Source organism: Daldinia vernicosa, assembly GCF_022497035.1.
Source record: "Daldinia vernicosa strain CBS 139.73 unplaced genomic scaffold F5Y00scaffold_25, whole genome shotgun sequence".
NCBI classification, from domain to species: domain Eukaryota; kingdom Fungi; phylum Ascomycota; class Sordariomycetes; order Xylariales; family Hypoxylaceae; genus Daldinia; species Daldinia vernicosa.
Genome location: NW_025953941.1, coordinates 82,497 through 98,702, shown reverse-complemented (window position 1 = coordinate 98,702; position 16,206 = coordinate 82,497). Strand labels below are relative to the sequence as shown.

The 16,206-nt window shown below is 45.7% G+C and overlaps 4 protein-coding genes across 4 annotated transcripts; 2 read left to right on the top strand and 2 right to left on the bottom strand.

Moving 5' to 3' along the window:
* Nucleotides 1-345: 345 nt before the first annotated feature.
* F5Y00DRAFT_237750 (DNase I-like protein) lies at nucleotides 346-4,144 on the bottom strand. Its single transcript, XM_048007870.1, has one exon. The coding sequence runs from the start codon at nucleotides 3,769-3,771 to the stop codon at nucleotides 610-612; it is 3,162 nt and encodes a 1,053-aa protein (XP_047864481.1). The 5' UTR covers nucleotides 3,772-4,144; the 3' UTR covers nucleotides 346-609.
* Nucleotides 4,145-4,345: 201 nt separating this feature from the next.
* F5Y00DRAFT_237749 (PH domain-like protein) lies at nucleotides 4,346-5,826 on the top strand. The gene has a single exon (XM_048007869.1). The coding sequence runs from the start codon at nucleotides 4,488-4,490 to the stop codon at nucleotides 5,397-5,399; it is 912 nt and encodes a 303-aa protein (XP_047864480.1). The 5' UTR covers nucleotides 4,346-4,487; the 3' UTR covers nucleotides 5,400-5,826.
* Nucleotides 5,827-6,625: 799 nt separating this feature from the next.
* Nucleotides 6,626-8,645, bottom strand: F5Y00DRAFT_253295 (kinase-like protein; the record flags this gene model as incomplete). Its single annotated transcript, XM_048010034.1, has 2 exons — nucleotides 6,626-7,188; nucleotides 7,253-8,645. The coding sequence occupies 2 exons, from the start codon at nucleotides 8,643-8,645 to the stop codon at nucleotides 6,626-6,628; spliced, it is 1,956 nt and encodes a 651-aa protein (XP_047864479.1).
* Nucleotides 8,646-13,109: 4,464 nt separating this feature from the next.
* On the top strand, nucleotides 13,110-15,434 carry F5Y00DRAFT_270062 (FAD/NAD(P)-binding domain-containing protein). Its single transcript, XM_048012550.1, has 6 exons — nucleotides 13,110-13,413; nucleotides 13,473-13,668; nucleotides 13,719-13,880; nucleotides 13,931-14,076; nucleotides 14,130-14,171; nucleotides 14,231-15,434. The coding sequence occupies exons 1-6, from the start codon at nucleotides 13,182-13,184 to the stop codon at nucleotides 15,244-15,246; spliced, it is 1,794 nt and encodes a 597-aa protein (XP_047864478.1). The 5' UTR covers nucleotides 13,110-13,181; the 3' UTR covers nucleotides 15,247-15,434.
* The last annotated feature ends 772 nt before the right edge of the window (nucleotides 15,435-16,206 follow it).

Below are 16,206 nucleotides of genomic sequence, written 5' to 3'. Positions count from 1 at the left end.
GTAAGTTCACGGGTAATAGCTTGCTAGTGTCTTGAAATGATGATCAAACTTATACTCACTGCCTTCGGTCAAGAATACATACATGTTCTTTGTCATAGATGTCTCATCTAGAATCCTGACAAGTTCTCAGATTATAAGGTGATTTATTTTGAATCTACAGCCTACATATTGGTAGCAGCCAACCCGAATGATGGTCCGCTAGATTCGTGTATTTAGATCTGAATCATTCTGCTAGTTCTGTTACACATACAGCATAATTTGTTAAATTCGCATCGAGTCGTACAACTGATCGATCGCAGATTATTTCCCCCCAGGAAGTTTTTTCCATTACTTCCTCACGAAAGACCATCGTTGTAGCTTAGTGTTTTTATTATATCAGTAGAGATCACCATCGCCATCCCCACCCCCTATGTGCCATATAATAAGTGGGTCAGTGATAGATTCAGGGGCCTGTGTTAGTGGGATATCAATCGAATCAGTACCTAGGCAGCTATTGTAGATATCAGGTATAAACTTATAACATGTGAGTAAATCGTTTAGGCATTTTCTCTCTATATACCACTCTTCTAGTGTTACTTCGCACCCAATAACCTGTCTATTAGTAGAGGCTTACCCCTGTACGCCATCTGGGCGGAGGAAAACCTCAACGGATCCTCTCATTTTATCCTCAAGAGCCTTCCTCTCTTTCGGACTTGCTGGCATTGGTGCTCTGCATATTGCTACACCGAAAATCTCAGAAGCCTTTCTTTCCCATGCCGACCTTCGTTGTATCGCAGCCACGTCGATAGTCCCCAATCCAGTACTTCGACGAAAACTGAGGCTGCGCCTCCCTATCGTAGGTTTAAGGGAATTTAAAACCCCGAATTCTTCCTTGTTGAGTGGTACGAGGTCATTTGCGACTCGCGTCAACATAGACATGAGGAATACGAAGGAAATATTATAATAAGGCGCCGTGGACAGTATATCTAGGACGCCGGTCTTGGCTGCTTCGACATCAGCAGGGGTCTTTCCGCTCCCTATATTGGGTAGAGCCTGTTCAATCTTAGCCCATAGGGATGTAGTGATGATCCCATCTGGCATGCTGCGAAGGAACAGCAGAAGTACCTCGCTCACAATCTCGAGACGTTTTAATGTCGGCACATCAGCTCCGATGGTGTCTAGCACAGACCTATCCTCCTCTAAAGCCTCGACAATGGCTGCTCGTAGTTCGTCATGATCTTCAGCATGCGACGCTTGCCACGTACTTCCGTTAAATGGCCAACCGGGCTGGTCGCGTGGTATCCTTGCTTCTTCTAACATGTTTTCGTCGGCTATTGCCCGTTCTACCAAGGTTTGAACGGCTTCTGTGAGCTTAAAAAGCTCACCGGGTGATGATTTATGTACTTCCAATGTGTAGGGTATTGGCCCTCCTTTTTGTCGTCTTTTTACTAGTGCTCTAATGCCGCCACCACGCGGAACTCTAATAAGCTCCTCAAGTGAACGTCCGAAGCAACTTGGTATCCAAGTAGCCCTAATCGGGATGAAATGGTCCCTCCCGTCGACGACGCGCAATATTAGCACATCCTCTAGTTGCGCCCTTTCTTCATTTAATGCTTGTATGTGGACGAGGTCGTAAACATAGGCCTGTATAACAGCGTTGACTGTTTCCCCTGGTTCCAAAGTGATTTCATCGCCAAGGGCATCTTCTACCTCTCCGTTGTGGCTGACCTCCGAGCGAACAAATTTAAATTCCAACCAATTCGGATATTCGCTTGCATCGACTGTGTTCGGCTTTTCTACAAAGGAGAAATTCGCCGGAACGCGTCCAGTATTGGCAATTGTTAGAGACCGAGATTCTCTTCTCAGGAACCCGATCTCACCGAAGTCAACTCCTTCGCTTCCATCGGCCGCGTGCTTGTCACCGTTATCCTTGTTGATCGAGTCTTTCCCGTCAACGATAACAGTTATTCCCGGTCGCCCTTCGTTTTCCGCTCGATCAAGTTCTCTTGCTACTTCAGCATAGACTTTCGCCTTTAGCTCGGGGACTACAGCATCGAAATCCAACGTAAACATAGAAACGACTGGTTTGTGATCTGATGACATGATCCGCTGATGGCTGGTATATATATCCAAGCTGATTTTATCAACGAAGCCTTCTTTTGTTACAACTTGTCCTGTATCCTCATCCCCTTCGTCATATTCATCATATTCGTAAGAATTAACGTCGCTGTATCCCTGGTTATCGGCGCTTGAATCGGTGGCGGGGTCGTAATCAAATAAAACGCTCTCATCTTCCGCGGCCTGGTCAATGCCTCTTCTTTGCATATCCTCATCCTTCTTTTTAGCGTCGATTTCGTCTTGGCATTTCTTCTCATATTGACTTATATCCGTGCGCGTGCGATACAGGATGCGATCACACCAACTCGGGGCTCGCTGCTTTTCCGAAGAGTCAAAGAGTCCTACAGTACCAACATCATACTTGTATGTTGGTAAAAACGTGATGGGCCCTTCGTGCCAACCTTCGTGAAACGCTTTGCGCTCTTTGATCATACGTTTGAGCTGGTCATGTGGGAGTAAGGAATCCAGTGTGGCTTGTAAAGATGCCGGATCGTCGTGTGGGTCAGGGACGAAGTCATCTGGATCTGGGAGTTCAGTACTCTCTTCGCTAGAATCTTTATCGAAAGATGATTCACGCGAAACCATGCCAGGCGTATTCGTGCCATCTTCATCGTCATTGTTGCGTAACACAATGACTCCGTCGTCGCTGAACATCTCCCCAGTAGGCTTCTTATTTAGGTCATACTCGCCGCGGGTATGTAGCATCAGTAAGCGCCGGATATCTTCTCCAGGTAAACCATCGAGGCGAAAGTTTAGATCACCAAACCAGAAAGAGAAGTCTTCATCCCCTAACTTTTCACCCTCGTCCTCGAGTACGCCGCCGTGATTAATAGGAGTAAATTTGGTCTGGGTCACGACCCTGTTATAGTCCCAACATCGTCGTTCAAGACTGGTCTGATCATGACCGGAAGCGAGATGGCAATTGGTGAAAACGAGTCGGGTGGTTTCGCCTAGGAGGATGCGAGATGAAATTGCCCCTTTATTACCCCAATAACCCAATAGGCCATACATACCGGTCCCAACACTAATAGTAGACTCGTTTGATATGGTCTCAGCTACTTCGGGAGACGCATATATGAGTAGAAGAAGGCCGACAAGTTGCTCGCAGGCAACGAGGGTATAGCCCTTTGGTAGGGCAGCTTCGAGTGCATCTTTCCATTTTGCAATAACAGCCGGATCAGAATAGAAGGTTTGGGCGACAATGTTCAAATTGACGATTTCCTGAAGTCCAAGAACATACAGCCCTATCTTGTCGCCACCTAGTAGGCGAACGTTTGGTTCTTCATTTCCGTCTTGCGTAGTCTCGTCGTCCAAGTTCAAACTCTCTTGAACCCCCGAATTAATGCTGTGTCTCCCACTCGTCTGTGACCTAGCATCTTCGAATTCATCTGTTTCTAGTTCCGCGCTCTCCTCAGAAAGCTTCATCTGAGCTAGCTTCGAATCGAATTGTGGCTCAACCCCTTTGCCGTCAATGAACCAACTCGCCAAGTCTTTGTCGGTGCCAGGGCAACCAGCAACATTCCAAGATCCAACCTTTATCCGTATTCGATGGGATCTGACATATTCGGACTTTCTAGCACGCACGGCGCGGGAGAGAGAATATTGGTTCGAAGCTTCTTCCTCGGCTGGTTCCGTATCAGACACAACGGTGGGATCGCGATTAGGGGATGACATAGTTGGTTATATATAGTCGAGCTTTTGAAACAATTATCCACGATGAGGAAATATAAAATAGCGTAAAACTAAAGAAAACGTGGTATAGGGTAGAAGGACAAGTGCCTATGTCAACTCTTGGTCGCGTGCGCCAAACTCGGTGTAGAGCATCGTGAGTTGTGACGTATCGAGGGTCTATGTTTAGTTCAAATATGGAAGCGCGGATAAATACAACAGGGAGGTCTTTTACGAAATATATTCAAACGAAAACCGGTGTTGGAAAGAGAATGATATTAAATCAGAATTCCACCTAAACAACAAGATGATTTTAAGAGAAATGCAACGGTCGCAAGCCCGAAACAAGGAAGTACAAAATAATAATGGAATGAAGAACTTTGGGCTATTGCACATGCATGTTTGAGCTCTGAGCTGTACAAGTTGAAGTAGGTAAGGTATCGATTAGATAAGCTCACTTATCGCGCCTATTATTTTATTACGGATCCGTACCAGCATAGATGGAAGCTCCATTAGGCGGGGGCGGGGTCCTTGAGCTAAACATGTGCCTACATGTTGTAACAGGTACCTACCTACATATTCTACGCCCATCAACACCAATTTTAGAACCCAACAACAAAGTAATTCATACCTCTTACACAATTAACCTCACGCCTCGTACCTAACATAACTAACACAAACGGTCACAAAGAACCTCTAGACTCCGACTAGTATAGCGCAAAATGTCTCAAACAACAACACCCCGCAAGTACCAAAATCGAGGCCAATATCAACAGCAGCAACAGCAACACCACCACCCCCAAACCATCCCATCCTTCTCGCGCTCGCCGCATTCGCACCCAAACCCACACTCGCATTCCCAGCAACAGTATCCTCAACTACAGCATGGTCACACGCGAAACAGATCCCAGCAACTCCGTGCCCAAGCAGCAGAATTACAATTCGGCGGCGCCACAACAACCGTTACTTCGGACTACGAATCAGATACCGCGCACTACATGGCCTCCCACCCGCCTCCTCCCGCCGCCGCCCTCGCCGCGCGCACCAACACCGAGCTCAACCTGAGCGTCCTCCGGCGCTACCGGCCCAGCATCACCAGCATCCTGTCCATCGCCGCCCAAGCCGTAGTCTACGTCTTCACGCCCCCGACCAAGTGGGACAAGTCCACCATGGAAGGCCCGCTGTTCATCTGCGCGCAGGACGAGGACGGAGAGGCCGCTGCCGCCGACGGGTGCCTGTTCATATTGAACCGCAAAGGCCTGCAGAATCTGATTTTGGACCTGAACACCGTCAGCGACTTCGAGCTGGCTACTGACCTGCTCAGCTTCAAGCTTGACCAGGAAGGCCCCCTGATACCGATGGAGAACGGCGAGTCCGTGCGGCCCAAGGTCATCGGGATGTGGATCTACGCCGAGGACGACCAGGACCGACGTACTAACTCTGCTCTCATCCACGAGATGTGGTCCAAGGCCCGCTCTACCCGAGACGAGGTGGAAGGAGCTTCGGCTAGTCCCCCCACGAGTGGATCGGCAGCTGATGACGTGGAGGATGCGTCCGTAGCACAAGGGCCCGGTCGTCAGGTCAGTTTGAACGAGCTGTTTGGTAGGAATCAGAACGGTATCGGGGGACCTTGAGAAGATGATGAGCAATTATTCTTGGACGAGTGAATTGAAACGAGGGTTCTAGGTTAATTTCGCAACGGCATTGGGACGGGCAGTTAAAAAACAACAGTCGCATTTGGCGTTCAGGGGATACCCGGGATAGGCGTTGACCTACGGATAGAAAAATGCATTTCGTCTTGAATTATTAAACTATGTAGGGTATTGCGATGGTATGACTCCCATTAGCTGCGTTTATACTCCACCTGGTTATCCCAATACTTTTTAAAACCCATTCTCAAGCTTAACGCTGCTACGAATTCAGTAACGAGAATTAGAAGGGAGAAGTCTTCGTACGTAGAGTCCATATCAAAGTTTATCTCACGAACGTATATCCCAATACGCACGTAGACCGTCGAACACACCATTACATCACAAGACAATTTCATAATGATATTTTGGCCATCACAGTATATTTAATATATATTTATAATTCTAACTTCCTTATACATATCTCATTCATTCGTTAATTAGACCATGTCTATCACGTGAATAAGAGATTCCATCCCTAATTTCAATGTTCCCCAACAAGCTATCCCGCTAGGGACACGATATAGCCCAACACCATATGCCGAATATACCATACCGACCTCGATACAGAAATGAAAGTCATGGGACTGGGCGACATTGCCTTAAAGCATGCCTGGGCGCCTATCTATGGTTAAGCCGTGCCGTAATTATCAGTTCTCTGGGCTATACCCCAAGCACCCGACAACCAGCCCCTTTTTTGTAGGTCATGTGCAAGATTTAGCCGGGGGGTGTAACGTAATATCCCCTTTAAACAAGCTGAGCGATAGGACTTCATTGCCAAGATTGTAAATGTCGATGTTATTGTTTAGGTACCTAGGTAGGTAGGTAGGTAACTCGAATTGAAGAATCATTTCTCTCTCCATGTATTGTAATACAGTGTGCCAAAACCGCTCTCAGAAACACCGTTGCTAGCGACCATGTTTCGAACTCGTCTCGCGCAGAATCGTCTAACTTTTGCTCGTATGTAAGCCATTGAAACACCTAAAAGCATAGTCTGGAACCATCCCCAATAATCAGTTGAAAAATCAGTTGAAAAGCTCGCCAAGGTCCTTTTTTGTCACGGCATTGCCAGCCGTGAGCCGGACCTCCCAAAATTGAGCCCAAGAAATTGTGAAAACCGCTTGCACCTTTTGATGCACCTTTCTAAGCGAAAGCACGCCCAGCAGCTATCGTCATGAAACCTCTTCTCCTTCCTCTTCTTCCCTAAACTTTAGACCACCTTCGACCTGGATTCCGTCGCGAACCCATTCGTGCTGGGTCACTTTCTCCATTGGCCAGCGACTTCTAGCTCGCTTAAGGAGACCTTCAGTAATTTCCATGGCGCCTTTTAGGCCTTCACTCTCAAATTTGGCCTCGCTCGCGTCATGATCGCCGTCGTCGCCCTGATACTTAATCCATCTCCATTCGACGCGCGCGATCCTGTGACTCGTCCTACTTCGCATCCTCTGCGCATCGCTAGCACCAGGGGGGGGATCAAAAGGAAGTCGCGATTCAAGAAGAGCGTAGAGTAAAACACCAAGTGACCAGGCGTCAACAGCACGCCCATCATACGGCTGTCCTAATATGACTTCGGGTGCAGCGTAGTCATCCGATCCACACCGAGTCTCGAGTTTCTCATCATCGGCCACACGTCGTGACAGACCCAAATCTGTAAGCGTAGTTACGGAATATGGATATACAGCCCAATCTTGGTCTGGTTTTGTAAGCTCAGCTGGTGGAATATTCACTAAGACGTCTATCAACCTTGTTAGCAAATGAGAATTCATTATGCAATAAATAAAATTCACAATTTTACTTACTCTCAAGCTTGATATCCCGGTGAACAATCCGGCGTTCGTGGAGGTATCCCACTGCACCCACTATCTCGGCGAATATCCTTCTCAAAAGTGGGGGCGTTAAGGCATCTCGGTAGGTCGTTGCGACGTCGAATAGGTCGCCTCCGGGACAATAACTTAATACTAACAATGCCCTTGTCGGTTCTATGCTCCAGGCCTTCAAATGAACTAACGATGGATGGCTTATCGATCGCATTATATCGAGCTCTCGTTTGAGGCTCATCTCGATCCGCTCTTCTGAGGCCCCACCCCGAGGCCCATGTTCACAAACTTTGATGGCCACCAAAGTCTTACGATCTGGTTGGGTACCATTTATCGGGGATAGTAGCCCATTCGTCCCATTTTGAGTCGTGTCATTGGCTTCGTCGTCGGTAGCCACCTGACTTGTAGCTAACATCACTCGGCTAAACGTTCCTTGACCTAGCTCCTTAATAGCACGCCATCTCCTAAGTCTTCCATCATATCGACCACGAGCCTCAAAATACTCGTAACGTGATTTCTTAGAGCTGGCGTTATCACCACTCAGTGACGACTCGCTGGGCGGAGGCGACGGCGGTTTTGTTACTGGTATAATGCCCCGCGCAGCTGACAGATGCGGTTCTCGGCGTAAATGAGGGTCCGAAGTACCATCCACGGCATTCCCATCAACTTTTCCAGATACGGTATTCTGCCGTTTGGGTATGCCCTTTGGATCTGGTATGTATTCGCTAATACTTCTGTTCCGGCCATGTTCAACCTTGCCACTGCTGATTTCAGCTGCGTGGCCGACATTGAGTCCTGCATATACCCTCCGTTTAGTTTGATGAGCCAATGCGGAAGCAACAGATTCACCGGCTGCGGTTATAAGAACTGAATCAGGCATGACTGGAGGTAAAACCTCCCGTGCTTGCGACGGGCGGCGGGATCCGAATCGTCTCCAGGGACCGGGGGACTCATTACCTAGCAATGGCGATGGTAGAGGCGTAACATCGCCCATAGCAGATATCATAGGACTCGTATAGGTTGAACTTGCCGCAGAGCTAATGCTTTTCGGGTAGTGTTGCTTGACGCTAGGAGTTCTCGAAACTGGTCTTAGACTCGGAGAGGAAGTCTGGCGTTGCAGGTTCAGTGTTGAGCGGTACGACGAGAAAGTACTGCGGTTACTATTAAGGCTGTCGGATCGTACTGGGGACGCAGGCGGTACATCAGTCGCGACATACAGATTACTGCCCCTACCCAGTGGTGACGGGAAGTATGCCGGATCTTCAGAAGATGAAATTGGTTCGCCTAGCTGGCGTTGTGATAGAGGCGGAGAAGGAGCTATTGTATGCGATTGGAACTGGATTTGATCGTGGGGGATAGGTGGTATCGAACTCATCGGCTCTTCGCATAGGTAATTAGAGGAATGTGTAGATTCGCCATTATAGGGTTGTGCTATGTTATTTTCCTGTACATGACTTCGATTTAATGCGTCAGCAGCTGTTAGGAAGGTATGTTCTCCCGAGGTAGGTAATCCGTTAAGAAGGTGTGTTTGCGACACAGATCGGCGTTCGTGGTCTGCGAGAATGCCATCCTGCAGAAAATGAGACTGGGGTTGAGTTTGTCCGCTGGACATATTTAAATTCTGGCTGAGCCAGTACGAGTTGACAGCGGCTGGCTTGACAACTTTGGGAACGGGTGTGAAACAATGAACGGATCTTGTGTGAATGACTCGAGTCTCGAGTGATATGTAGGAGGGAATTAACTAGCAAGGATTAGGAAAGCGTTTGTGTCAAGGGTTGACAGTTGTGTCTTTTTTTTTTCTTACAGGGAGCCACTTAGGTACTGGGACAAAAGCACAGTGAAGTACTGTAGCACGTAGCAAATGAGGTAGCCAAATACTTGGGTTGGTAACGGCAGTCGGAGGGAACAAACTCCACTAACTATTTAGAGGAGGAAGTTGAAGATTCACGTTCTCGATATGGCGCGGTGTCCGGCAGCCACGCTTCGTAGTCGATGAATAAAAAAGGTAATAAGAAAGGTATACGTTATACGTTAGAATTTAGTCGAAAGTGGCGTTTGATGTACGCGGCTAGTACTGAGATGAGACGAGGCCGGTGCTGTGCATCCAGTCGTATTAGTCCCAGGTCCTAAAGCGATGATGCGAACAATAGGGCGCAGCTAAGATAGGCAGCGAAGGTTAGACACAGAGGAATCGAGTCGATTAGAAACTCGGCGGCGACGGCGGCGGTACAGTACTACTCTCGAAGTACCACACTCCGGAAGCTGTGAATTGTGAATTGTAACGTTGACCTCAGTCTGCATTAGCTTAGGCCGTGGGCGAGGTACAGTGCAGCGCGGGAAACTTGGCTGCGACCAGGGTGCGATGCGCGTCGCCTCGTGGCCGAATGAGAGAACTTCTGTACACCACGTACTGCGTAGGTATATAAGTAGATAGTTTACTCAAATTTGAATCGACGGATATTAGGAAGTTATAGCAAGGTTTTGTTCGAGATATGAGTAGGTAGAGATCCGTTAACCATCGGCCATTGATGGAGAAAGACGGATAGCGAATGATGGATATATCAGGACGTGGGGGGAGAATCGATATCCAGTAATTATTGTAAGATGATTAATGAAGTTGATAATTAGCAGGTAAAGATAAGAATGTATTTGTGACAGGATTGAACAATAGAAGACAAGAATGTGTTGGACGAGAACAAAGGTGTTTAGGATGTATCGATCATTGAAATGATTGTTGTATCGAACAGCCTTTTACATTTATTGCACTGCATGTGTGATGTGTGTGTGTAGAGGGAAGAAGACTTAGCTGCAGACGGTACGAAGAACCGGAGGATCCCCGTTGAATATGTACCTACAGCAGGTACATTAGGTTATGACGGGTGGACCCAAATTTGGGGTACCTAGCGAGATCGATGCTTAATTTTGATTTACATTAGGTCAGGTGGGCATTCTCGAACAAACTATGGCCTGACAGTTCAAGATATTTAACTTTGCTAGTAATACCTCATTAAGATACCAAGTGTCAGACTGACAACCTTATGTGTATTGTACATACGCTAAAATCCAATTCGTACATAATGTCCTAACCTGGTAGTCCATGATAGTGGACACCAGCACCGGACAGGTAAAGTGGAGAGGATTCCGATGTAGGTACACTTTACCTTATCTGCAAGCTGAGTGTCGCTTGTACAATACACTATGTACCTACATTATGTAGTTCCCCAACATCTGCATTGAATTTCCCAGGTTCTTATTCCAGTGCCGTCCGTTATCTTTAAAACATGTTCGTCCCCCAAATCTTATTTAAAATGATATCACTTCTCATCTTTTCAATCTCGTTTATCAAAATGTCATAGCCGCTTGCTATCTTTCTTAATTGAAAATACTATTTATAGATTGATAAATATCTACGCACTTAAGGTATATAAGAGGTACCGTATCTGCCGTATCATTGCTTACCTAGGTATGGTCTGATAAGCCAATTCGTCTTATACATTAGGTACACTAGACATCCAGACACCTTATGATAATGCACGTCATCTAGATATCGCCATTATTATATGTACATCAATACGCTTGCCCAGGGTTGCCCAGACTGCCTGAGGGGCCGTCCGCTTTGATCCTGAAAAAAGGGCACAGCTGAGAGTAAGACGATTTAGTGCGTTGAACCACCCCAACTCAAAATACGTGTCTCCTTTTTTTTCCTTTGCGACGCGATCCAAGATTCGCTAATTAAGTACCTTAGGCTAGGTACCTAACATTTACCTAAAGCTAGATCTCGATTTTTGGTCTAAGCAATATGTGCGGCGCTGATGTCATCTATATCGATGATATGTACAAATACAAAAGCACAATTTGTTACAGCACGCCCAACTGGACACACACGTGTACGCCAAAGTGACTAGATCATCAATATTAGCAGCCATGCGCTGACGATCCTCGGCGCCTACACGCATGTGTACCTAAGCCATTAAATTGAGTTTGTAGAACACGGTCCAATACTGTACAATTCCATTGGCTCATTTCTTTCGTCTAGCCATGTGCGGTCATTTGGTGGGGTTTACTTACTGCTTACTGACCACTGGCTCGATCCATAGGTGCATGATTCGATGCGTTAAACATGTTAGTTATAATAGTATCAGGCATCTTAGGATCGATCAGTTGTAGTTAATTCTCATCCTCATGCTACGGCATTTTGTCTATTTCTATTTCTACAAGATACATTTCTCATACTAACTTAGGTACAATTCATTAAGGGGCGAGCGTATTCTTCGAAACACGAGTGAATAACCTTACTCCGATGAAGCTATTAACTTTAACTAACACAGACTCATTTGACCTCAATACGTACCAACGTACGTAGGCTTTAACTTATGAGTCAAGAATATAAAGCTAATGCATCATCATGTTAAGTAACTGGGTAACCGGGTAATTATAATCAAAGCATAAGATTTAACACATAACTATCGAGAAGCTTAATCGACTAGTTGTTACAAATAAGTTCAAGAATTTATCTTAGTTACATTTTACCTTAAAATAGTCTTTCAACTTTTTCAATAAGCTTTATTTCTTTCCTCCTCTCCAAGTACTCTTTACTCCACTCAGTTGAATTAACACAATGCTTTGCCCCGATTCGGTTTTTTAGTGAGAACTTATATAGGTAAGTAGCTATATACCTTTAAAGCATATGCTGTACGTTGGCAATCCACTATATATGAATAGGTAGGTATTCAATCTATTGGAATGATGAAATACATGTGAGATATAGGTAGCTATATGTAAACAAACGTCGGTAAGGAGTACAAATATGCTTAATTTCGAGATGCTCCTCAGTCGTAACTATTGGCTACGTAAATGATATGATACTATCTCAAACGGCAGTCCCCTAAGGTACCCTGGCTGTTAAAAATAAAAAATACCCGAGAGATTTCCGGGTGCTTAAGAGAGGGAGGCATCAATGATCCCTTACAAGATATTATTCCCACTGAACTTTCGACGGGCTGTTCTCTATCTTACTCCTCGCTTCACTGATTAGCCCCAAGTACCTCGGATTTCTTAACATGTGAACTGCTTAGATATCTAAATTACTAATCAGAGTATTAATCGAGTCTCGGCCTGGGCGCCATTAGAAGCTACAATTATGCACCAGGTAGTATTTTAATATGAACGGTTTAGATATAAGAACTCACTTTCCTTAAGTATCGATTTAACCATTGCTTAAGTAGTTGATTAATCAATAATAACTACTTAACTACCTTTAATTATCATTTAGTTATGGACAAGTATCTCTTGGATTTACGCATAATATAGGTAAACATGGAAACCGTTCGCTTAAAAAATCGTAAGCAACCTCCTAACGAGATAATTGACTACCTTAGGTACTCTTGCTTTGCTAGGCTTCGTGGAGTTAATTGGGTAGGTATTTATCTTCATCTCTTAACGTTATTGCCGATGTTGCGAGGGGCGGGCCTTTAATTCTCCAACTGAACCGCATAAATGCCGACGTGGTCCCATATTGGTAAAGATGACATTGGAGTGAAGACAGTTGAGACCTACTCCTCAACTGGCACCGGAAAATCATATAGCATATTCGGGTTCCGAAAGCATTAACCGACCTGTCGTTCTTCTCTGATGTCACGTACGTACTATACCCGATTAGACACCCACGTCTATTGGAGTATGAGAGGCGATATTCCCCTTTTACTTCTCCAAATGAATTATAAGTGCCGGGATATTGAATAGGGGCCGGGATATTGAATAGGATCTCGAGCCTGGAATGCGGGGAAACAATGAAGTGACTAGTATTTACGATTAGCGAGATGATCAACCAATTAAGATCTGCTCATTCTAAGAAGAGATATATATCCGGAGTGGCCTGTTTGTTCTCAAGAAAGTTTGTTCTATGTAGATTATGTACGAGAGTTATTCTTCCATTATGGGTTCCGTCAACTACTCAACACCATTTACAATCAAAGAGGCGCCTATAGATGGCCACAGGCCCATGAAAGTTAGGGTAATAGGGGCTGGCTACTCCGGAATCTACTTAGGTATTCGTATACCACAGCGTTTACGCAATATCGACTTCCGAATATACGAAAGAAACGAATCAGTAGGTGGTACGTGGTGGGTGAACAAGTATCCAGGTATGAATTGGTCTTATTCGTCCCGGCCATTGCTCGTCTGGTTCGCTCACGTACTATAGGGTGTGCATGCGACATTCCAGCACATTCTTACCAATACTCGTTCAATCCGAATCCTGACTGGTCTGCTTTCTACGCACCTCAAAAGGAGATATGTTCGTATCTCCGAGGGACAGCCGAGAAATATGGAGTCCTCAGATATGTCAAGCTATCACATAGCGTAGAATCCTGTCGGTGGGATGATAACAGGAAGAAATGGTCTTAAAGATTCTCCTCAGATGGACATCCATATACTTACATAACAACAGGACCCTAACAATTAAGCGGACTGATACCAAAGAGACCTTTGAAGACGAAGCCGACGTCCTCGTTTCTGCTAGAGGAAGTCTCAGCGACCCTGCTTGGCCTAATATCCCTGGTTTAAAATCCTTTAAAGGGGAAACCATGCATTCAGCACTATGGAAGGAAAGGTGTGCACAATCCCGGTATGGTGATGGTTTAATCGACTAACGAGTAATAGTTACGACTTCAAGAACAAGAGAATTGGAGTTATAGGGAATGGATCTAGCGCTATACAGATCGTTCCAAATTTACAGAAGATTGAAGGGGCGCATCTTTCATGTTTTGTCAGAAGCAAGACGTGGATCACAAATCCATTTGGCGATGGTACGTCCCCCCTTTCCAAAATAAAAGTGGGTTCTTTATATTGACAACCTCAGCCGTGATGGAAAAGCTCGGATTGAGCCCGACTAAATTCGAATGTAAGTTGCTACGATTCTTATCCTTGATTCTAGATTCGAGCTCAACTGTTTCTATGAAGTTACACCGGAACAACGTCAAGAATTTGCCAACGATCCCGAGAAATTCCTGAACTTTCGCAGGGTTATCGAAGTAAACGGAAATATATCTCACCCTGTTTCGTTGAGGGAATCGGAGATGCAGAGGGGAGCAATCGGGTTATTCAGTGAGGCGATGAAACAGAGACTATCAAAGAAGCCCGAAATCGCAGAATTCTTGATCCCAGCTTTTGGAATTGGTTGCCGGCGTAATACGCCAGGTCCGGGTTATCTCGAGGCGCTTGTCGAGGACAACGTGGACTTCGTCACTGACCCTATAGAAGCGATAACGGAAAGTGGAGTGACTCTGAAGTCAGGCCGCTTGGTTCCCCTTGATGTTCTTGTCTGCGCTACGGGATTCAATACCTCGACGGCACCACCATTCCCAGTTTATGGACGCACTGGCCAATCGCTGGAGTCACGCTTCACACCATACCCCACGGCATATCTCTCACTTACAGTAGATTCGTTTCCCAATTTCTTTATGATGCTCGGCCCGAATGCAGCCATTGGAGCCGGATCTCTAACTGTGATGCTCGAAACTCAAGGCGACTACATTATAAAAAGTATCCGAAAACTACAGAAAGAAGACTACGCCAGTATGACGATTAAGCCTGAGCGTGTGCGTGATTGGGATGAGTACTGCGATGAATATTTCAAGCGTACTGTTTATACGGACGCGTGTCATAGTTGGTATAAGAGCGAGGGAGGCCTAGGCGAGCGTATTGTGGGTTTATGGCCGGGGAGCGCACTGCATGCGCTTGAGGCTCTACGAGCACCCAGGTGGGAGGATTATGACTGGGAAAGTATTGATGGCAATGGATCGAACAAGCTGAGGTGGTTGGGGAATGGGTGGAGTATTACGCACTCGAAAGGTGAAGGAGACAACGAATGGGGTGGCAACCCTGCTTGGTATATCGAGCCGAACTTCCTGGATATCCCTATTCCAGGGAATCCGGAGGACGATAAGGACCTAAGAATGCGACCGTTCTCACATTAGTTGCTATAGGAATAACGTTCATTACCAAAGCTAGCCACTACCTGGACTCAACTTCCGTCATTACAACTTAAGGGAGACACGGTGGGGTTAGTTACGTGTTACGCCATTTTGGTGAACTGCCAAATATGGCGAGTTGCACAAACTTGATTGGTGAATAACCCATAGCAAGGATGAAAGATATTGATGCGGGGGGGACAAGGATGTATTAGTGATATCATGAGGTGCTTAAAGACCTAACCTACGGTACATATATAATCTTACTCCTAGGTACTCTATTCTGGGTGGCCCTCTGATCCCCCCACGTAAAGATTAGCGTCCTATATTTCAACGACATAGACTCAGGGGTAAAGGGGTATTGGATCTAGGACGTCTTCCTGAAGGTGATTATTAGGTAATCGGAGATTCGGATGTGGCGGAATAAGCTTATATAGAGGTAGGTAAGAAACAAAAAGTTATTTTAAGATAAGTCGCGCAAGATCAGTGCCGTTTTTAGTAGTAATGATCATGCTGCCTTAGAAGCTGAACTTCATCTTATAACGACGAATACGGGTTGCTTATTAACTCAAATCAGATTTCACGTCTATTTCCATTATTTTAAATGCTTGGACTGACCAACAAGTGAGATTAACTTGCATTGGGTTACGCGTCTACGCAAGGGGCTCAGTTGCTGTGAATCTTCGAATCATAGGTAGGTATTGTGCCCATATAATTCCAAAGGTTTAGGGGTAGCTTGAAATTGCCTATAAACGTATTGAGCGACTCGAGTAAATGGGAGTATGCGATTAGCGGTTTAATTATCTATTACGACTATGATGTGGATAAACACTGAAGAATTACCGGATACGTGTTTATAAGATCTGTGTTAACTTAAGTCCAGAGGGGTTGATGTGGCATCTGGTATTAGGACCACAGACTTGGAATTTATGTACATCTTGAGATAGGAGTTTTACTTAAATACTA